The following is a 24,430-nucleotide window of genomic DNA, read 5'->3' as shown; positions in this document are numbered from 1 at the left end:
CCTTTGGGCTGGAACTCTCAAACAAGACCAGCTTCTAATATTCTCATTCCCTGAGGACTAATCGAGAGCAGTAAATCAAAAAGGTAGTTTTACCATTTTTTTGAAACAGGATGGGAAAAAATATTTAAGACAGGGCAGGAGTTGTAAGAGTGGGGTATAGGAGTGTATATCTGCCACTATTGTTAGATGGATTCTGGACCTATTTTCTCCTTTAGTGTGCAATATTTTAATTATGTCTTAAATGCACAAAGTGGATGGTCAATAATATATTATGAGACATATTTTTGATCCTGATATCCAGTCTGTTTGTTTTTCTTACAACCCTTAAAGTATATGAGCATTCTTAAAAATTTGGGGTTGGAGTTTAGGATTAATGGTTCTAGGGCCTTTACTACATAACTCTGTCATAGTAATTCTTAATCATTTTGGGGTCACAAATGCTGTTGAGGTAATTTACAAAATATGTTTTTGTTTGGGGTGATGAAAGGATACTCCAAATTTAAGATAATTGAAAATTCAGAGTTTTAATCCAAAAGAGGTTATAAGTTCTAAACATATATTCACTGATGCATTTTTGATGCCTTTTACCCCATCAGTTTACAGGAAAGTTTTCAAGCATACAGCAAAAATTAAAGAATTATACAGTGAACAACTAGATACCTACTGTTTGACTCTTCTTAACATGTTACTGTATTTGCTCTGTTGTATGTCTTAGCAACTGTGCAGAGGAAAAGTTATCTTTATTTTACAGGTGAGGAGACAGGTTAAAGAACATATGTGAGATCACCCAGCTAGTACCTGGTGGAGCCTAGATTCCTGCCACTGACTCTGGAGCTCTTGTTCTTTATGACGTGTAATCTTCTGATTATTAGCTAGCTTGTTGTTTTCTCCAAGGTATCTAATTACATCTTGCTGCCAGCCCATCTTGTTTCTTTAGGTTCTGATAATTCCTTGTTTACCTTACAGGTCAGCGTTTCCTCCTGTGTGTAGTAAATCTTCATGCATTAATTTACATCCAGATTTGAAAACAATATTTTTATTTCCAGAGTGCTCTTATGCCTGCACAGTTATTCTTTAAGACAGAAGATGGAGGCAAATACCCAGTTATATTTAAGCATGGGGATGATTTACGGCAAGATCAACTTATTCTTCAAATCATTTCACTCATGGACAAGGTGACTTAACCTTATGTTGACAGGGAACCTTTTTTAATTTTGGAAATCTACAGTTTAGTGTGTATGCTGTGTATAGACACAGAAGTATTTTTAACATTCAGGTACAAAGGAAGCTCAGCAGTCTCTACTTGACCTTGAACAAGTGTAGTTGTTTTTGTACATTGCAGAGTGACTCTTGTGATGAGTATAAAATGAAATTGCATGCATTTCTTTGTATTAAAACTTTTTTCTCAGTTCTCTCGATGTCAGGTTTAGTAATTCCCTTCCTCTTAGTCAGCTAGATCTTTTTGTTCTTTAAATTGTATCCCTGCCCCGGCTTTAAAAGGAACATATTTGCCCTTATTTCCCTTTTTCTGAGTTCTAAAATACTTCGTGACTAGAGAGAACGGCATAAATGAGTTGGAGGAACCCTACTGTTCATTGAAAACTATTGACAGTGATTTAGAATAAGATAAAAAAAAAAATTGGCATACCATCAATAAGTGCTTAATAAATTTATTTTGATGATCAAAGTAAAATTAAGTGATTAATTTAGTTAAACCTTTAATTTAGATTTATTGCCTAAATCTCTTACATTAAGCTATTATAATACTTGCCTACAAAACTTTTTCAGAACAGTCTTTATTTTTGATTAACATATTTTATCTTTTGATCAAAAGCTGCTGCGGAAAGAAAATCTGGATTTGAAGTTGACACCCTACAAGGTATTAGCCACCAGTACAAAACATGGTAAGTTTATGTTACACCGTGGTTGTTTATTTCAGCGTCCAGTGAGTCTACTTTTCCTCTTTTAATTGAAAGTTAAGAACATTAGAGATTGAACTCATTTGTAGCACTGAAGACTGATTGTGCCTCTCTCCTTTTCTCTCTGGCTTCCTCTTGAAAACATTAAACAGTGTATCTGTAAGGAAAAATTAACACCTTTATACTGTATTTATTTGCATTCAAAACTGGTTACAATTCACAGTAGTTTCTTACACAGTAATTTGTGTCCTGAATCATCATTTGACAGTTACTGTGATGCAGAGTGGCTTTGTATTGTGCTCTGCTGAAAAAAGCCACTCAGCAAATGATGTTGCCTTATTAACTGATTTTTTTAAAGATTTTATTTATTCATTTGACAGAGAGATAGAGAGAGCACAAGTAGGCAGAGAGGGAGGCAGAGGGAGAGGGAGAAGCAGGCTCCCTGCTGAGCAGGGGAGATGTGGGGCTCTATCCCAGGACCCTGAGATCATGACCTGAGTCTAAGGCAGCCGCTTAACCTACTGAGCCACCCAGGTGCCCCTAACTAATTTTTTAAAATATAGATTTATGGCATCTAAGTCTTTCTAAGATGGAAGAACCTCTGGAAATTTGATAGATGATTCCCTAGGAATGCTTGCCTAAAACCTATTGTAAATTCCCTAGTCTTGTTACTCTCGGAGCTTCTCACCTGTAAATAACTGGGAACAACAAAAGTATCTGTTTTAGGTTTCCTGTTTTTCCCCTGGCCACCCTCAAAACCTTTTGGTGGTGTAATTCCTCTTCTCATTTCTCTCTCAGAATGATCTTGTTAAAAGTGCACTTGTGCTCTTTGACTATCCTGCATAAATTGATTTACTCACTTCTGTTTGCTCCTCGGACAAAGACAGAAGCCTTAGCTTGGTGTACAAGTTCTGGCATGCTGTGTCACACTCCTGGGCCTGTTTCTCAAGCCTCTCTTTTGCCAGTCTCCCGCTTGCTTCCCAGGAGTTAGCCACGCGGGCCACCTTCCATTTTCTCAAGCGCACCATGCTTTTTTTAGCCTTCCGGCCTTCATGTATGCTTTGGTCATTATCTTTAGCATCCATTCCTCCACAGCTTTACCTATTAACTTTCATTATCCTTCAAAACACGACTCAAATGTCCGATGCCCTCTGATCTCTGTGGTGATGTAGGTCTCCCTATACTTTTCTCTTTCATAGTACCCTTTTCTTCATAGTATTTATCCCAGTAAGACTTGCAGGCTTGTACAGTCTTTAAAGACAGGGTCAAAGCTCTATTTTTTACATGGAAAAGTTCTTACTACATGCGAGAAAGACAATAAATATATTTTAAGTGAATGAATGTAAACTGTTCCCTGTTTGTGATCCAGCAATGAATGAGACATTTCTTACTCTAAAGGAGTATACAGTAGTTTCCTTCATTCAACTTTGATATTTTCATAGATTTGTTGTTTTATACTACTGTTGTGGTCTCTAGACTTAGTAGACTTACCTTTTCTCCTTCTTGTTCTCCCGTATAATGATGTCCTCTTCCCCTTCTTTTTGGTAGTTTAAGGGATTTATACTTTCTTCTCCTATCATTTCCAGGAAATGTCAGAAGATGGAGTATTAGACAAAAAAAGCCAGTGAACATAATACAGTTTTAGGCTTAGGTGATTGATAATACATAATTTCAGATTTCTTAAAGTGATTTGAAGTTTGGAACATTTTTAATTGGTATATGTTATAAAAATACAGAAAGAAGAAATTTTTGTGCCCAATTTAGAAAGCTTAGCTATTACTTTCTCTCCCTTGTATACAGTAATAGAAACTGGCCTAGAGAAGCATACAGATAAATCAGCTTAATTGAAAGAAAAATTTCTTACAGTTCCTGTGAATTAAATGCCAGGCTAAATATATTGTTTACAGACCTGTTTAAGTTGTTCAGGTATGTAGTATATGCATTTGAAAATGAAGGTTAATCTTAGTAGAACCATTATTTTTATTGCTTAACCAATAGTTGTGCTTAATGCAATGCATATATTTCTGTGTAGGCTTCATGCAGTTTATCCAGTCAGTTCCTGTTGCTGAAGTTCTTGATACAGAGGGAAGCATTCAGGTACAGAACCAATTTTAAATGAGTTATACAATTCATGAATATATTACTGTTCTAAAAATTTCAATCTTTATAAAAAGTAGATGCAGTTAAAAATGCATGTCTCCTTTTATCACCCTTCTTCCCTCACATTATTTTCCTTTCCTTGGAAGTAAACAGTGCTAACAGGTGGGAATTCCTTCATGTTAGTACATACAGATGCTCAATTCCTTAAAGAGTGCCTGGCATATAATAGGGAAGCAGGAATTAATTAAATCAAAAAACTGTTAGTTTATGGTTATATTATATTCCAGATTATGGGAATTCTAGAATTTGTTTAACCATAAATGAACACTTGATTATTTCCAATTTTTGTTGTTATTCAGAGCAGTGCTACATATTCTTCCTCATACATGGTTTGAACATCTGTTTTTAAGACCCGTCTTGCTCTCCAATCTCGTCGCTGTCCTTTAATATAAGAAAAGGCAAACCGTTTCTAGGACCATGCCATGTGTGTCTTTGAAATTTTTTACACTTTAAATACACGGATTAGTTCTTATCACATCTTAATAGTTTATTTTGGTTGTTTTTTTAAATATGATTTTTCTTTTTTCCTGTGTAAATAAAAGTATGTAATTTACACAGAAAACCTGATATACCTGAGATGAGAGCTAATACAGAGAAGGATTTGACAGAGGATATTTGCTACAGTGTGTTTTTGTCTTTCCCAGTTTAACATGTCACAGTAAATCAGTATGGAGTTTAGATTTGCAGAAAAGTATTACTCTGATTTCTTGGCGAAGCAAGTGGTTATTTTGTTCTTTGGTTTAGGGAACAGTCACATGCAGTGGTTAAAAGCTCAGGCTTACTGGAGTCCTTAGGGTTTTCTGTATATAGTATCATGTCATCTGCAAATAGTGAAAGTTTTGCTTCCTCCTTACCAATTCAGATGCCTTTTATTTCCTTTTGTTGTGTAACTGCTGTGGCTAGGACTTCCAATATTATGTTGAATGAGGCTGGTGAGAGTGGACATCCTTGTCTTACTCCTGACCTTAGGGAAAAGGCTCTCAGTTTTTCCCCACTGAGTATGTCAGCTGTGGGTTTTTTGCATATGGTCTTTATTATGTTGAGGTATGTTCCTTCTAAACCTACATTGTTGAGGGTTTTTATCATGAATGAATGTTGTACTTGATCAGTGCTTTTTGGGCATCTATTGAAATGATCATATGATTCTCATCCTTTCTCTTATTGATGTGACATATCACGTTGATTGATTTGCGAATATTGAGCCACCCTTGCATCCCAGGAATAAATCACACTTGATCGTGGTGCATGATTTTTCTAAAGTATTCTTGGATTCAGTTTGCTAATATTTTTTGAGGATTTTTGCATCTATGTTCATGAGAGATATTGGCCTCCTAGAACTGATAAATGAATTCAGTAAAGTTACAGGATACAAAATCAATATACAAAAATCTGTTGCATTCCTATACACTAATAATGAAACAGCAGATTAGGAAAACAATCCCACTTACAAGTGACTTAAACAATAAATATAAAATATAAAATAAAATACCTAGGAATAAAAGAGATAAAAGACCTGTACTCTGGAAGCTATAAAGCACTGATGAAAGAAATTGAAGATGACACAAAGAAATGGCAAGACACTCCATGCTCATGAATTGAAAGAACAAATATTGTTAAAATGTCTATACTACCCGAAGCAACATACGCATTTAATGCAATCCCTATCAAAATACCAACAGCATTTTTCACAGAACAAGAACAAAGAATTCTAAGATTTATATGGCACCATAACAGACCTCAAATAGCCAAAGTAATCTTGAAGAAGAAAAACAGAACTAGAGGTATCATAATTCCAGATCTTAAAATATATTACAAAGTTGTAGTAATCAAAACAGTATGGTAGTAGGACAAAAATAGACACATAGATCAGCGGAACAGAATAGAAAGCCCAGAAATAAACCCACAATTACATGGTCAATTAATCTTTGACAAAAGAGGCAAGAATATGCAACGGGAAAAAGTCTCTTCAACAAATGGTGTTGGGAAAACTGGACAGCTACATGCAAAAGAATGAAAAATGGACCACTTTCTTACACCACACACAAAAATAAACTTAAAATGGATTAAGGACCTAAATGGAACCTGAAAACATAAAAATCCTACAAGAGAGCACAGGCAGTAATTTCTCTGACATGAGCTAAAAGGATGCTGCAAAAGGATAGATCCTTTTAGATCTGTCTCCTGAGGCAAAGGAAACAAAAGCAAAAATAAACTGTTGGGACTATATCAAAATAAAAAGCTTCTTCAGAAACAGCCAATAAAACTAAAAGACAACATGCTGGGGTCGCCTGGGTGGCTCAGATGGTTAAGCATCTGCCTTCGGCTCGGTCACAATCCCAGGACCCAGGGATCGAGCCCCACGTCCGGCTCCTGGCTCAGCGGGGAGCCTGCTTCTCCCTCTGCCTCTCCCCCTGCTTGTGCTCTCTTTCTTTCTCTCTCTGTATCTCTGTGTCTCAAATGAATAAATAAAATCTTTAAAAAAAAAAAAAGACAACATGCTGAATGGGAGAAGATGTTTGCAAATGACATACATATCTGATAAAGGGCTAATAATCCAAATTATATAAAGAACTTATACAACTCAATACCCCAAAACCAGACAATCCAATTAAAACATGGGCAGAAGACATGAACAGACATTTCTCCAAAGAAGACATCCAGATGGCCAACAGACACATGAAAAGATGATCAACATTAGTCATCATCAGGGAAATACAAACCAAAACCACAATGAGATACCACTTCACACCTGTCAGAATGGCTAAAATCAAAGACTGAAGTAACAAGTCTTGGCGAGGAATTGGAGAAAATGGAACCCTGGTACACTGTTGATGAGAATGAGAAGTGATATAGCTACTGTGGCAAACAGTATGGAAGTTCCCCAAAAAATTTATAAGTAGAACTATCCTATGATCCAGTAATCCCACTACTGGGTATTTAACTGAAGAATATGAAAACACTAAATCGAAGAGAAGGGATATATGCACCCCTTTGTTTATTGTAGCATTATTTACAATAGCTAAATTATGGAAGCAGCCCAAGTGTCTATCAATAAATGAATGGATAAAAAAGAGGTGGGTTACACACACACACACACACACACACACACACACACACACACACACACACCCATACATATGGAATATCATTCCACTGTAAAAAAGAATTTTACATCTTGCCATTTGCAACAACATAGATGGATCTAGAAAAGTATAATGATAGGTAAAATAAGCCAGTCAGAGAAAGACAAATACCATGTGATTTCATATGTAGAATTTGAGACAAATTCTCAATCATTCTCTGATAAAGGATTAATATCCAAAATATATAAAGAACTTATACAACTCAATTGTATCATTCATATGTAGAATTTGAGACAAAACAAATGAACAAAGGAAAAACAGAGACAAATAAAAAAACCCTCTTAACTATAGAGAATAAACAGATGGTTACCAGAGGGGAGGAGGGGTGGGAGGGAAATGGAAGAAAAAAAAAAAAGAACTTGTGCTCAAAACATCTAACTGCCTGGGGTTGAAGTTTGGCCATGCAGCTTTTCGACAATAAACCTTGAGTGGCTTCTTAGCCCTTTGTGCAAAGAAGAGTTAACATAGCCGACTTGAGGTTCTTATCTTTAGAAAGGCCCACTTGCTAGGGTAACTTTTGACTGATATCTGGGAACTTGGCCTTCAGTGTGTCGTTCCTCTGTTCCCTAACTGATAAGGGTAGTTCGGTGTGCCTAGACTGTGATACGGGATTTAAAGCAAACAACTTGCTTTCCTTCTAGAATGTTGGCAGTTGCTAGACAGAGGGTGCCTACATGACCAGCTCCCAATAAAAACCTTGAGTATGTCTCCAATAGGCTTGCCTGGACAGAAACACTGCACCCATATTACTGCCTTTTTTTTTTTTTTTAATTGTTGAAGAAAAGTAATAAATATGCTCAGTTTATTCCCTCACAGAAGAGAGCCAGGGGGCTTACATATGGGTTTCTCCAGACTTTGCCTGTGTATTTTTCCTATGCTGAACCTCCTGTGTATACTTTTGCTTTAATAAATGTCACTTGTGGTACAACCATATGTTGAGTCTGTGACTCCATGTAACAGATCAAACTTGTAGGAGGCCTTGACCTGCTAACATACCCTTCAGGTCTCAGTTTCTGCATCTGTAAAATTTGGGTACCTACCTCTAGGATTGTTCTGAAGATGATGTGAAGTGTAGGTAGATCTTTAACATAGTTTCTAACTGAAGTAATTGTTTAAGAAAGTTGTCAATTATTATGTTTCTCTGTGAAATTACTATTTAGTAAAATAAGGACAGTGGCAGTTTGTATATTGATTCTCGGTTTTCATATCTGATCTCTGTAAATAGTTTCGCTAAGTCATAGGTTATTCTCATGTTCAACTTCAGTAGATAATTAAAAGCTATTTTCCAAAATAGTTGTTTTTGGAAAAGCTGTTCTGTTTCTCATTGCTATACGTCTTTGTCTAATCTTGGTATTGTTAGACTTTTATTTTTTTAAATTAAAAAAAAATTTTTTTATATTGTCAGACTTTTAAATTTTGGTATTTTATTGTGGTTTTAGTTGCATTTCCCTAATTAGCCACAAGATTGAGCATTTAAAAATACATGTATAAGCCATTTATTTCTTCTGTGACATGCTTATTTACATCTTTTGTTCATTTTCCTGTTGGGTTGTTTGTGTTTTTATTGATTTATAGGAATTCTTTATATATTCAAGGCATAGTCCTTTGTCAGAGGACTTTCAGAAAAGCTGAAACATAGGATAAACTTTTTTTTAACAGCATGTTACTTGTGTTTTCAAATAATATATACTCTTTTTCTTTAACATCTAATATGTAAGGGAATAGTTCCAGTTGGTAGTCAGAAACAAAACAAAACACTATTTTCCCCACCGTTTCCAGACTCTTTGGACACTCTAGTGCATTTATTGTCCCCCTGTAATTCTTTTGTTCAGTTCACATCTCTTTTATATTTATCTTTCCATTAATTTCCTCTAAGAATTATTAGCACTTGCATTCTAATTAATTTACAAATTTGGGTGTAATTTTATTGAGCTTTTTTTACTGGCATATAGTTGACATACAGTATTATCTTGCTTTGAGGTGTACAGCAGTGATTTGACAATTATATACATTATGAAATGATCACCATAAGTCTAGTTACTGTCTGTCACCAAAGTTATTAACAATATTATTGACTATATTCCTTGTGCTGTACTTTATATCCCCTTATTTGTTTTATAACTGGAGGTTTTTTAATGGTAACAGTAACTATACTTAAAAGATAATTTTAATAATGCATGTTCACTTTAAGGAGAATGTATGATACAAAAAAACCCCTCATTTACATTCAGAAGAAAGATAAAAGAAAGATAAATTGAGTATCGAGAAATAGCAGTAAATTTATTTTATTTTATGTAATGTTTTCCCTAAGATATAAAAGTAGCAGCATATACTTTTTTTTTTGATCTTAACTGTCTGTAAGCATAGTAATAAGACTGATTCTTGGAATATGCTTTTTAAAGTCCACATTTTATAATTACTGACTAAGTTTTAGACTAGACACTTGGTCATTTCTTATAATTTCAAAATGTCTGATTTGTTTAAGGATTGTATTGAATTTGTAAACATGTAAATTATATCTTTTCAGAACTTCTTTAGAAAGTATGCACCAAGTGAGAATGGGCCAAATGGGATCAGTGCTGAAGTTATGGACACATATGTTAAAAGCTGTGGTAAGTTTTTCAAACTCTACTTCCATTGATACATTGGAGTCAAGGAAATAGGCTATCCCAATGTTGCCATATTCATACACATTTACATTTAGCACATTGTAGGAATTTATCTTAGTCCTTTTGGGCTGCTGTAACAAAATACCAGAGGGTGGCTTATAGGCTGGAAGTCTGAGATAAGGTACCAACATGGTCAGGTGAGGGCCCTTTTGGGGTGGAAGACTTTTTGTTGTATTTTCACCTGGCAGAATGGGCTAGGGAGCTCTGTGGGCTCTCATTTTTGAGTTTTAGGATGGTAAGCACCTCCTAATACCATTACCCTGGGCAGTAGGATTTCAACATAAGAATTTTGGGAGGATGTAGACATTCCAGTCATGGCAGATTAAAATGCTCTATAAGAAGATGATTGAAAGATATAAAATCCTGATAAAAGAAGTCATTAATGTTTTGACATAATAGTAGTAACAAGGTGTAAATTCTGTTTAGTCTTTAATGGGTGTGTCTTTGCAATCACTTAACTGTGTTACCATTACAATAGTTATCTCTTCCTGGAAGCTGTTAATTTTCCCCTAAATTTTCTCTGTGTTTGGGTAACTGCAATTAGTAGACTGTGGGAAAAATCTCAGTAATAATTATGGTTTAGATAAATCTCAAGAGCTGTGTTAGGAGGATGTCTCTCATATTTTATTTTATGGTCCCTTCCTGGAAATAAGTAAGTGGTAGAATGCCATAGGGATTAATTCAATGTTTCGACCATTTATGCCTACTTATCCTCATGAAGTTTATATTCTAGAGGATTTTTTAAAGATTTTCTTAAGAGGTTTTTTTTGTTTGTTTTGTTTGTTTGTTTTTAAGAACTAGATTGTTTAAGGGAGGGTTAATAAAGGAGTTGACACTAGAGTTGAGCCCTGGATGGGATGTGGTATGTGATAAGTTCTTCTTATTTTATTTAAAATTTTATGTTTATGTTCCTATTTATACCTGTCCTTAAGTTAGGGGGAAACAAGTAAGGGGCTTTAATAGACATATAACAGTTGTATTTAAGCTTTCATATCATTTTTTGGCTCGTAAACTGCTTATACATGACATTTTTTTATTTTTCACAATGTTCCTATGAAGTAGTATTGCAGATTATTTTAGACAACATAATTTCTTCACAAATTTATACTTGATGATGCAGTTTTGGCTTAGAAGTATAGAGAAAATGTAATATTTCTGGGAACTTTAAAAGCACCGAAATAAAATATGTATGTATATTAAAATCCTTTACGGTTTTGATCTTATTTTTACTGAAGGAATGTAACATATGTTACATGTAACTGTGTTTACCCATAAAAATGACCACATACAGTATAGATTTAGAACTAAAAAAAATTGATTGAGACATTGCAGAGAAAAATGTATTCTTTCTTTTTACTTACCCTTGCTCTCCTACTCTGTGTTTTTCTTCTTTCTCTCTTACCGTCCCTGCTTTCATTCTTTGCTTTCCCCTTTCTCTTCTTTCCTGTTTTTTTAGACCTTCAACTCTGTTTTCTTTGTTCTAAAAAAATTACATATCATGTAAAGACGAGGCTAGACAGCTAAGATTACTCACGTGACAGTTCATACTGTCTTTTATAACAAGGCTTGTCAGTCACGTCTCCTGTCCATGGCCTCTCTGTGGCTTGGGCTTCTGAACTGGGTTCCAAGAGGAAGTACTCTCAGAGACAGGAAATTGCTGGTGTCTGAAGGCCTGGACTGGAGAGTCGCAGAGCCTGCCTGGATCCACCTTGAATGAAAAGTGTGGCTATTTTTTTTATATTTATCCTAGTTCTCAGGATACTGTTACATGAGATATTTCACACGCCTTCCAACAATTACCTTGTGTCTTCTTACTGAACTTTTAGGTATTATAAACTTTTTTACATTATAAATCTGTTTAATAAAGAATGCTTTTTTCTACTTGAAATATAAACACACATATCATTTATAAATATTGACTAAAATTTGAAAATTTTAGTAAAATTACTAGAACAGTATATTATGGATACATGTCATAGTGTTGTACCTTTTATATAATGTCCCATTTTTTCCCAAGACCCAGTGAAAATATGACTGGCTTTTTCATTTAAAAAAAGTAGCCATTTAAATTACACCTCTTGGACACTTAAATTGAAATTGGATCTTGTACCTCTCTTTTTCTCCAAGTATTACACATTTATTCCTTCCCCGATAATTGATTTGATGGCAGGCCTTATCTTTATCTTACTTTGAATAGCCTTCTGTTTCCTATATATCTTGTTGTGTTACAAAATAATCCTTTGTGTTTCGGTGAGTTTGGTAGCATTCCAGGTTGTATTGGAGGTTGAAAGCCATTATTTGAATTTTTCATTAGAGGATTTAGTGATTAATAAGTTGCTAGCTACTTTGTACTGGAATGTGATTGTCAGACAGTATCATATAGATGTATGTGTAACTTTCGTTTTAGAAAGTAAAGTTTTGAGTTTTGGGCAGAGTGTAAGAAGAAAGTGATAATAGTTACGGTGACATTTCCAGATTATGCAAGGTTTCAGGTCTGTATCATGCAACTAAATTTGAGAACATTAATTATTCTTACACACATATCATTACTAAGTAAAGGGAAATAATTGTTTAGATGCCTAATATTTCTCTGTATTTTACTTTAAATCAAAGTTGTATTATAAAACCAATTTGAAGAAATTTCACATGAGGTCGTAATACTAATGGGCAGTATCCTTTGGACAAGATTCTCTTGGACAGGTATAGTATTTCCACTGAAGTTAAAGATAGCTTCAGTTCCTCTAAAAATCCCATGATCTACTTTGTGTCGTCTCAGATTGTTCTGAATCTATTATCTGTGTCCTAAAAATTTCTGGGGATCATCCCACTCTTAATTCAGATGTCTTTTTCAGGATGTACTCCTTCTCTTAAGCATTGACACTTGAAAGAATTATTGGAACATTCTCAATTCACACCCCCAACATTTATATAAATGTGAAAGAGAGAAGATCATATGCTATCTCACTTGACTTAAAAAAACGTAAATTAAAGTGACCATCAAACCTATTTATGACCCCAACCCACTGAGGCATTATTTTCCGTTGGAAAATAATTCAGTAATAACAAGGAAATATTATTGTAAAAGCAAATGCGATAAGAGAGTAGTTTATCAAAACATCTTGCCTTTTCAGTAGAGACAGGCAAGATTTATGGCATGTCTAGTTACATAAAAATTTTAGGTCAAAAGTACTGTTGCTACACATTGAATCATTATTACTCTAGAGGGATAGCTAAACAACTTGAAACAAAGTAGTGGTAAAACTAATTTATAATTAACAAAGAGTAAGTTGTAGCATACAACAACTCAAGTGCATTGATACACAGTGGTGTTCTTTTTGAAAATTGTAGTTCAACTATCCTCATAAGCATATCAGCAGTAGGAGTTTTGTATCCTTCACAAGTATTGAGCAACAAACCAGATTTCTAAGTGACTCACATCTTAGAAAGCTCAGTGTACTAAGCTCTTATGTGTTCTCTTTATGAATACCAGATGTAATACCCTTTGATAAGTCACTCACTGGTTTTTTTCGTGGAGGGCCATTTGTTATTTGTGGAATTGTGTATTTTGCAGCAGTTTTAGAGCAGTGCTGCTACTGCACAGGTAAGCCATGGACCAGCAGCACTGGCTTCATCTGGGAACTTGTTTCTATTAGTGAGTGCCAATGCTTTGTCCCTGATGTTTTTGTTTTGTTTTGTTTTTCTTTTTTTATTAACATATAATGTATTATTTGTTTCAGGGATACAGGTCTGTGATTCAGCAGTCTTACACAATTCACAGCGCTCACCATAGAGCGCTCCCCCATGTCTGTCACCCAGCCACCCCATCCCTCCCACCCCCACCACTCTAGCAGCCCTCAGTTTGTTTCCTGAGATTAAGAATTCCTCATTTCAGTGAGATCATATGATACTTGTCTTTCTCTGATTGACTTACTTCGCTTAGCATAAGACCCTCTAGTTCCATCCATGTCATTGCAAATGGCAAGATTTCATTTTTGATGGCTGCGTAATATTCCATTGTGTGTGTGTGTGTGTGTGTGTGTGTGTGTGTGTGTGTGTGTGTGTGTGTGTATACACATACCACATCTTATTTATCCATTCATCTGTCGATGGACATCTAGGCCCTTTCCATAATTTGGCTATTGTGGACATTGCTCCTATAAACGTTGGGGTGCAGGTGCCCCTTTGGATCGCTACATTTGTATCTTTGGAGTAAATACCCAGTAGTGCAATTGCTGGGTCGTAGGGTAGCTCTATTTTCAACTTTCTGAGGAATCTCCATACTGTTTTTCTAAAGTGGTTGCACCACCTTGCATTCCCACCAACAGCGTAGGAGGGTTCCCCTTTCTCCACATCCTCACCAACATCTGTCGTTTCCTGACTTGTTAATTTTAGCCATTCTGACTGGTGTGAGGTGGTATCTCATTGAGGTTTTGATTTGGATTTCCCTGATGCTGAGTGATGTTGAGCACTTTTTCATGTGTCTGTTGGCCATTTGGATGTCTTCTTTGCAGAAATGTCTGTTCATGTCTTCTGCTCATTTCTTGATTGGATTATTTGTTCTTTGGGTGTTGTTTGATAAGTTCTTCATAGATTTTGGATACTAGCCCTTTATCTGATATGTCATTTGCAGATATCTTCTTCCATTCTGTCAGTTGTCTTTTGGGTTTGATGACTGTTTCCTTTGCTGTGCAAAAGCTTTTTATCCTGATGAAGTCCCAACAGTTCATTTTTGCCCTTCCCTTGCCTTTGGCGATGTTTCTAGGAAGAAGTTGCTGTGGCTGAGGTTGAGAAGGTTGCTGCCTGTGTTCTCCTCAAGGGTTTTGATGGACTCCTGTCTCACATTTAGGTCTTTCATCCATTTTATGAGTTTATTTTTGTGTGTGGTGTAAGGAAATGGTCCAGTTTCACTCTTCTGCATGTGGCTGTCCAATTTTCCCAACACCATTTGTTGAAGAGACTGTCTTTTTGCCATTGGACATTCTTTCCTGCTTTGTCGAAGATTAGTTGACCACAGAGTTGAGGGTCCATTTCTGGGCTCTCTATTCTGTTCCATTGATCTATGTGTCTGTTTTTGTGCCAGTAGCATACTGTCTTGATGATTAAGCTTTGTAATAGAGCTTAAAGTCCAGAATTGTGATGCCACCAGCTTTGCTTTTCTTTTTCAACATTCCTCTGGCTATTCGGGGTCTTTTCTGGTTCCATACAAATTTTAGGATTATTAGTTCCATTTCTTTGAAAAAAGTTGATGGTATTTTGATGGGGATTGCATTAAATGTATAGATTGCTCTAGGTATCCCCTGATGTTTTGATCAGAATCTTCATTTTAACAGGATTCCCAGGGGATTCTTATGTACATTAAAGCACTGGAGAGGGCTTTCCAACCTTCTCTGGTGTGTATAACAATCACTTTCTGGCCACTGCCCCTAGAAATTCTGATGCAGCAAGACTGAAGCGGGCCCTAAGCATCTGCATTTTTAACAGGCTTCTACATGAGAGTGATGCTGCCAGTCTGTGCCTCACATTTTGAAGAGCAGTTCCCCAGATCAGGAGTCAGATCACTTTTTCCCTCAAGCCTTCCACATATGAAATATTACAGGCTTATTCAGGCCACGTGGTCTCTAGTGCAGCCATTCAACCGGTTGCTCAAGAAATATGTAAATCAATGGGTGTGGCTGAGTGCCAGTAAACTTTGTTTATAAACTGTGAAAACAGAGAGGGTCCAACTTTGGCCAGCAAGCTGTATTTGCTCATCCTTTATGTCAGTGACCTTCAAGTTCCTCAGTGGATCACTTAATGTGTCAACGGTTGCATTCAGCTGAAGTTCACGTAATCTGTAGTGGTTTGCATACACAAGTCATTGTCTTTTTTTGTAGGAAGCCCAGATGTTAGCCACTGTATTTGTTTCAGCTGCTTACAGATTTTAGGGCCAGCCAAGGTCTTTGTGATTCTCTTCGCCTTTTCCCTTTGGTCCTGAATGACTTTTGCCAACACAGTCATCATGTTTGCTGTCTCACCAGCCTGGCGAAAAACCCTGAAAGGCTCACTCCTCAGCTCGGTCTGCTCCATCTTTCAAAATGCTCATCATCACAAAACAGCATTTGCTTACAGTTCCCTGGGCATGCCTAAGTGCAGGCGAGTCTGGGGAACACATTCTCTTACCTAGCCACAGTCTCACCCCCCACATCCTGGTTTTGTTTTAAGGAAGAAGCATAAAGAGGACAGTGCATAGGCAAACGACTAATTCCTGTCACATCACAGGCTATTTTGAGAGTAACCGATTTGTTACAATTACGTGAAAATTGTTAGTAGAAACATTTTTTTTTAAGATTTTTATTTATTAATTTGACACAGAGAGACACAGCGAGAGAGGGAACACAAGCAGGGGGAGTGAGAGAGGGAGAAGCAGGCTCCCCGCGGAACAGGGAGCCCGATGTGGGGCTCGATCCCAGGACGCTGGGATCATGACCTGAGCCGAAGGCAGACCTCAACGACTGAGCCACCCAGGCACCCCTAGTAGAAGCATTTTTGGAATGATAGTATGCTTTCCTACATTCTGTACATATGGATGTATTTTGAAATACATATAAAATTTTATCTATAATTAGAATATGGTTAGTTATTCTAAACAAATATACTTGAGCTTAAATATCTTGTTGAGTATTGCATGTATCTAAATAGCCACTTTGGGGAACAGGGGCTCTACAGTGCAGAAGTCGCCTGAGCAAGGAGTTTAGAATCAGAGTTAGGTTCAAATCCCAGCCCAGTGACCTTGGACAATCTTGTTAGCTTCTGGAGTCTGAGCTGTTTTCATTTAGATGGTATTTGTAATACTTAACTGTCATCATTATAAGGGTTAGAGATGATGAATATAATGTACCTAGCTAAGTAACCTTCAGTAAGTTGTAACTGTGATTAATTAATAATTAAAGATTAACCCAGTGAAATTAATTTGGTCATTAACAGGTGGTCCAGTCTTTTTTCTACATACTAACTGAAATAAACATGTTTTTATAAATACTGGTGTAGTCATGTGTATGTTTGCCAGTTGTATTTCTTATCAGGTTACTAATGGGAGCAGTAGAATGGATAATCTTCAAAAAGGTGTTATTTGCTTAATTTTGTTTGAGCATTTTCAACACGTGACAGGTTTCCAGATTTTTTTTTGAAGAGAAAGATAAAAGAATAAAGCTAGAGCCGGTGATTCTGCCCTTAGCCCTGCTCATGTAATTTCTCCATGAACTTAAGTGCTGTTACCACTTGCATGAATTCAGTTGTTTTTCTATCTGCTGACACTTCACGATTGTTTCTCTAAAGATTTTTCTTTTAAACCCTGCATTTACTTATTTTATCTTATAGATAATGGGGTTGTGGGATGGTTGACTTCATTATGTGTATTTCTGTAGACACTTCTTTTTCTCTTTCATCTTGTAATGTGTCCAATTTGAAACGAGAAGTGGGAGAATCATGTTATAATTAATGTTCCTGAAGCCTGAATTAACTTTTGATATAAGTGACTTTTATAATTTGACAAAATTCTACAAGATATTTTTTCTCATGCAAATAGCAATTTATATTGAGTTTCAAGTGATAAACTCTTCATAGAATCAAAGAAGATTACACATGAGAATTAGGTGAGAAATCAAAAAGTAGTAATCAAATTGAAATTAAAGTAATACAGATTGTTTTTTTAAATTTTTTTAAGATTATTTATTTATTTATTCATGAGAGAGAGAGAGAGAGGCAGAGGGAGAAGCAGGCTCCCAAGGAGCAGGGAGCCCGATGCGGGACTCGATCCCAGGACCCTGGGATCGTGACCTGAGCTGAAGGCAGACGCTTAACCATCTGAGCCACCCAGGCACCCTACAAATTGCTTTTATATATTCATTTGTATGTTTAACTTGGTTTGCATGTGTTTTTCACTATTTTTTTTAACTGTTATTTGCAGCTGGATATTGTGTGATTACATACATCCTTGGAGTTGGAGATAGACACCTGGATAACCTTTTGCTAACAAAAACAGGTAATAAGTAATGGCTACTAGCAGATATATACATTTTATATGCCAGTGATTTTTACTGTGGAATCTGCTTAGTAACAAAACAAGTTACATAAGTGAAAATAAATCATATGTCTTAAAAATCCCTTTTTATGGTGCCTTTGAAGGAAACTCCCATCCCTTACAAGAATCACCTTTTTTTTTTTTAAGATTTTATTTATTTACTTGACAGAGCGAGAGAGCACAAGCAGGGGGAGAGGCAGAGGGAGAGGGAGAAGCAGGCTCCCTCCTTCCCAGCACACTGCTGGGCTTGATCCCAGGACACTGGATCATGACCTGAGCCAATGGCAGACACTTAACCGACTGAGCCACCCCAGTGCCCCCAAGAGTCACTTTAGTAGTAACCCCACAGGTGGTCATCTAACCCTTCTGAAAATGCCTTCTTTGGTGGAAAGCCCATAATGTATGCAAGCAGTTGAGTCTCTTACTGTACAGCTCTAGTTAGAGTGTTGGAATATTCTTTCTCTTACCAAACTGTACTTAACTCACATTAATCCCTGTCTTTAATTCTTTGCTTTTCCCCTTGGAGTTTCATGGAATAATTATTCTCATCCCCCTCCTCCTGTTAACTCTTGAGCCCCTTGGCTTTAACACCATCTGTAAGCAAACAGCTTACAGCTTACAGAGCTTACAGCTCTGTACTTCAGTCCATTTCATGAAGCTTCAGACTGAAATATCCAGCCACTTATTTGACATCCCAGTTATGTGGCCAGTTGTAAAAGTTGTTTGCTTCCTCCATTATCTCTGTAATAACCTGCTCCTCACTTCATTTTTTCCATCTCAGTAAATTGCGGCATCATCCACCCAATTGTTTAAGCCCCAGGCTTAGGAGTCATTTTTAATTCTACTCTAGGTGTCATCTCACATATCAAAACTATTAATAGATCTTGTCTACTCTTCTCCCAAATGGATCATGAAGTTACCCACTCTCTCCATTTCCACTGCCTTGCCCCCATTTGAAGCCACCAACATCTTTTGCCCAAACTATTTGAATGAAATCTGAACTCTGTACTGTGGTAAAGTTGTGGCTTGCCCACACTGACCAGTTTGAATGTGTCAATGTCAAACCACTCCTGCCTCAGGCAAATGCCCCTGTTGTTTTTCTCTCTGGAAAACTCTTCTCTCAAATCATTTCATGCCTAACTTTGGTTATTAAAGGCTAAGTTCAGGTGACCTTTCCTTAGAATAGCCTTTTCTAATTCTCTGATCTGAAATGGTGCATACTTGCCCACCGCCCTTCTCCATTACTCTGTTGTTGTTTTGCTTTCTTTAAAGCACTTAGCCACTAGCCTAAGCTCTCTTTTTTGTATAATTCAACAAATATTTATTGAGCACCTACTATGTGTCAGGTATTGTTCTAGGTACAGGGGATACCAAAAAGAACAGAACAGACACAAATCCAGGTCCTTGTGGAGCTTGTTGACTTCTTATCATCATCTCCCGTTCAGGACGCAGGTTCCATGTGAGCTGGGACCTTGTCCATCCGGTTTGCTACCATGCCTCCAGAGCCTTGAACAACACTTAGCTAAAGTGATTGATAAATCACTGTTGACTTAATGAATGAATAAATATTGCTGCTCTTCTGTGTAGTCTTTTCTTCCCTGGGCTAAATAATTCAAGTTTCATCAGCCTTCCACAGAAAATAGATTTTAAGTTACTCTTAAAATGGTCTCTCAGGTAAGAACATTTTCTGTTTTGTTAGAATTTCTTCAAAATGTGACACCAAGAATTTAACACATCAAATGTAACTTTATACAGCAAATGTAGTCTAATTATTAATACATAATTAACCCTCTTAATTCACATCACCTGGAATTTCATATATTTAGTTTTAATTAGTGTGACAAATTATCTGTGGTAGAAATTGCATGTGGGAACCACATCTGTGTCAAGGCCAGGCAGTCCCTTTAGTAACCAGGACCAAGGAATGTCATAGAGGTTCTTGCCAAATTCACCAGTTTAGCACAGGATAAAACATTACAGTGTGTTTGGAGAGAATTGTAAGTTGGAAAAGGTTTTCCTATGTTATCCCTTAACTCTCTTTTTCAGTTAAATCTTTTAACCACAAGAATCAAAGTACCAAAGTGATTCCATTTGTTTTTGTGTTGTAATCATTTTGTAATTACAGTGAAATTACCTGCTGTATAGAGTGGCATTACGTCTGTAATGTTATTTTCACATATCTTGTCTCCTTTTGGAAATTGATAAATAATAGACCTTTTTCTTTTGGACTTGGAGAACTGCTCTGTCACATGAGAGTGTGTGTGTGTGTGTAGGGATATTTTAAGAATAAGATTTGGAAAGCGGAGTCTATTTAATATACTTTGGTGGTCCAGGTCACAGTTACTTGTCTTAATGGAATTAGAAGTATAAAATTTCTGAAGCAGAGGTTTTAAGCCTCTTGTCACCAGTTTTCCACTAGAGGGTGCTCCAAATTTGGCTTTAAAAATAAAAAAACTTTGGGGAGCCTGGTGATGGGTATTAAAGAGGGCACATTCTGCACGGTGCACTGGGTGTTATACGCAAATAATGAATCATGGACCACTACATCAAAAACTAATGATGTGATGTATGGTGATTAACATAACATAATAATAAAAAAATAAAAATAAAATAAAAAACTTACTATGTGCTAGATGAGAGATACATTCTCTTTCTTTTGAAACAGCATTTCTTTCAGTTATTTTTTCTTAACTTGCCTTTAGTTGTTTCATCAGTTTATATCATACATTTACAATGTTAAGTCTTACTAGGATAAATGTTAATTTTCAAGTTCAGTTTGAATGAAATTAGATTATGTAAGGAAACACCAATTATGTCAAGATAAATGGAAGTATAATGCATTCCTCAACTTCTAAAAATTTTTAATGATTTATTTTTAAATTTTTTGTCATTTTATAGTCATTGTGTCATTTTATAGTGCTTATAGTCATTTTTTGCTGAAAGTCCATATTTCAAAGAGGTTTTAAGTTACATTAATTACATATATGTTGTAATTAGACTTTGTATAGTTTAGACAACTATTATATATTTAAAGTGAATTTTGAATGTGGTTCATTGCAGGAAATACACTTAAGTACTTGTAATTAAAAATGCCTCGAATAACATGAAGCCCTTCCGTTGTATATTTTTAGATCCGTTATGCCTTCAACACAGACTGCGACATGTTAAAATTTTAGATTCTCTTCTATAACTCTCCAATCTCAGTCTTGGTGGAGCAGTTTTTTTTTTTTTTTATGACAAATAACATTTCTCCCATTCTTCAAAATAAAATACCTTTTGTCTTCTGATTTGCCAGCCTGAATAGGTTTAGTGTCTAGGACTCTGCTTTGGGATGAATGTGGTTTTTTAGAATGGTAATCACAGTTCCACTGGTTCATCTATGTCCAGTTCCCTGGTAAGAGAGGTGGTTCAGAGAGGAAGAAGACACCTAAATTTCATTTTACTGGGTATCTCTTGGGGATTTGCCCCCAACACGCTGTTGTACCTGTAAATTTAGATGAGACTCAAAAGGGTCAGAATGATAACTTTAGGAGTGTGTGGAGGAACATGTTTCATTGCATAGAAAGAATTGTAAAATGTATACAATAATAGTGTGCAAAAATGCGAAATGTGAGTCTTGATTCCAGATTTCCCAGAAAATTTTTTGCCTGTATTGGGTTGTGGATACTTTTGCTTTGTTGAAGTATCCTCAGCTTGTCCAGCAGAGGGCAATGTGTGTCCACCATAAATGTGAAAGTCTGGAAATTCCTTTGTCAATGTATTGCCATGTGGTCGCTTACAACATTGCTTTCCTGAAGCAAATTTGGAGTGAGTGGTGTTTAACTTATTAATGCAGTGAAATAGTATTTTCTGGGCAAGAAATTAAAAATTTAAGCTCTACAATGGGATTGGAAAACGTGATTTTTTTTCAGAGTTGGTGTCCTTTGAGGAAGCTTTTAGAAGTTTATCCAGGGTAATCTGATTGTGGCAGGGCTCAAATAGAACATGATTTGAGTTTATCTCAACTCTCAGGAAAGTTTTTTGTGTTTTTGTTTTTTGTTTTTTCATTTTTTTAAATTTGAGGGGGAAAAAACAGGACCAGTGTACCTGAAAAACTTTGTTGTTTATGATAAAGGGACTTTACAGTAGGATGAACATTTATTTTTTTTTTTAAGATTTTATTTATTTATTTGACAGGGAGAGACACAGCGAGAGAGGGAACACAAGCGGGGGAGTGGGAGAGGGAGAAGCAGGCTTCCCACTGAGTAGGAAGCCCGATCTGGGGCTCGATCCCATTACCCTAGGATCATGACCTGAGCGGAAGGCAGACGCTTAACGACTGAGCCACCCAGGGTCCCCTAGATTGAACATTTAATATTAGTATATAAATAACAGAAAAACATTCACAAGTGGAAACTAGGAGATAGGTGTCTGTAGTAAATGGAAAGTTCAGTGTAGATCCTAAGGATGGCTCTTCCAATCTGGAGTTGTACATTTGTGTAGTGAGAGGAGTGGTGGTTTTTTGGTCTGTCTCAGCACTTCAGAGTAATAAATACTCTCTGAATCTTTTGTCTGAAAGCTTGAAGTTAAGAAAGTCATTGTTAGCCTAACTGGGTACTTTTCTTCTTTATCATTCTTTAATTTTTATGAAGCTGGTTCACTTCCTTTTTTAATTTTGAGGAACAGTCTCACATAGAGTTAATATTCAGGCTCTAAAGTAAAAAGTCTGGGTTCAAATTGCCTCTCCACCATTGGGTTACTTTGGGTAAGTTGTTTATATCTGTGACTCAGTCTCTTTTCTGAATGTGCAAATAATAACAGGACCTCTTTTTGGTGGTAGTGTGAGGGTTGAATGAGACAATATGGTAGAGTTTTTGTATATACTGAGCGTATAGTAAACATTCCTTAAGGGCTGGCTAGCTATTACGGTTTTGTTTGTTTTACTACCAGGAAATAAGAATGCTTTCCTTTTTTGGCCTATGTAGCTTTTATTTGGAGTCATAATTTTAGGCATAAAAAAAATTACTTCAAAAATTTCTTTTTCCCACCCTAAAATCCAAACTTTTAAGTTACTGCCTTTTAAATTCTGTTTTGAGTGGCTCTTTATCTTAGTAGTATAGGAAATTTTGTTTATTTATTTATTGAGAGAGAGGGGTGGGTTGGGCAGAGGGAGAGGGAGACCAGAGAATCTTAAGTAGGCTCCATGCCCAGCGTGGAGCTTAATGTGGGGCTTGATTTCAGGACCCTGAGATTATGACCTAAGTCGAAGTCAAGAGTTGGACACTTAACTGACTGAACCACCCAGGTGCCCCAGTATAGGAAGGTTTATAAAAGAGAAACAGTCAATGTGATCATTGATTTCATCTTATTCTTTCTGTCTTTTAAGGTAAACCTTGAGATTTTGAAAAGAAACATGTTTGATTATGTGTTTTATTTTTTTCTTGGGGCATAACAGAGTAGTTCAAAATCTTACCTACGAAGAATTTAGTTAACTATTCAAATGGTCGTGCTTCCTAAGCTGTTTGTATTTAAGTTAGTTTGGTATGTACAATATACTGTAAAATCTAAATCTATAGACTTACTTTCTTAATGTGATTATTTATTTCTGGGACTTGAAAGAAGGGGGCAAAAAAATTTTATGCATTTAGTAGGCACCCAGTACATGCTTTTATTTTTATTTATTTACTTATTTTAAGATTTTATTTATTTAAGAGAGAGTGAGAGAGAGCATGAGAGGGGAGAAGGTCGGAGGGAGAAGCAGGACTCCCCGCTGAGCAGGGAGCCCAATGTGGGACTCAAGACCGGGACTCTGGGATTATGACCTGAGCCGAAGGCAGTTGCTTAACCAACTGAGCCACCCAGGTGCCCTAGTAAATGCTTTTAAAAGGAATAAATGAACTAAGTTTTTTCATGTCATTTTTATCCATCCTTAGGTTTTCTAGAATAATCTGTTTCCTGCCTACACTTATTTTTACTATAGACCATGGACATAGTATTATTTGCCAGTTTGATTGGTTTTTCTCAGGTCACATATGCAAAAAAGAACCAAGCACATAAGACCACCCCTTTTAATCCATAAATACTTTTTTAGTCTTTATTAATACTTTTTTAATCATTACTTTAGATGCTTAGATAATGAGAAGGACTTAACCTTCATGTGAATAGTTTTCTTTTTAGACACTTTAAAATCTGAGTTTTTGAAAGTTTCTTGAATATTCAGTATGGGGAAGTCAGCCTTCTTATGTTTACTGAAACCTATCATAAAGAAAATGTTAATGGTTGTTGTAAAGGGTGCTTTTTTTGTTTGTTTGTTTTAGAAGGACATCGTTTCTTCTCATTAGAAGTAATAAAAAATGATAAAGTGCTATATTCTTTGTGCCTAAGGAGCTGGAAATTACTTCATGGACAAAGTAACTTAGACTGAGTCATGAAGAATGTGTTGGGTTTCTATGGGATACAAGTGGAAAAAAAGCACACATTCCAGTAAAAGTACCCAGAAGC

At 36.1% G+C, this 24,430-nt stretch overlaps 1 protein-coding gene across 1 annotated transcript in view; it reads left to right on the top strand.

Annotated features, from left to right (window-relative positions):
- Positions 1 to 24,430, top strand: part of PIK3C3 (phosphatidylinositol 3-kinase catalytic subunit type 3) — a 132,954-nt gene that overhangs the window by 77,838 nt on the left and 30,686 nt on the right. The window contains exons 17-21 of the mRNA XM_025886650.2: positions 1,047 to 1,175; positions 1,835 to 1,904; positions 3,952 to 4,016; positions 9,750 to 9,834; positions 17,837 to 17,911. Coding sequence (XP_025742435.1) covers positions 1,047 to 1,175; positions 1,835 to 1,904; positions 3,952 to 4,016; positions 9,750 to 9,834; positions 17,837 to 17,911 — 424 coding nt within the window. The remainder of the gene's footprint in view (positions 1 to 1,046; positions 1,176 to 1,834; positions 1,905 to 3,951; positions 4,017 to 9,749; positions 9,835 to 17,836; positions 17,912 to 24,430) is intronic.

Source organism: Callorhinus ursinus, unplaced genomic scaffold, assembly GCF_003265705.2.
Source record: "Callorhinus ursinus isolate GAN/ISIS: 27379988/994484 unplaced genomic scaffold, GSC_fseal_2.0 scaffold11, whole genome shotgun sequence".
Taxonomy (NCBI): Eukaryota; Metazoa; Chordata; class Mammalia; order Carnivora; family Otariidae; genus Callorhinus; species Callorhinus ursinus.
This window is presented reverse-complemented; position numbering and strand designations above follow the sequence as displayed.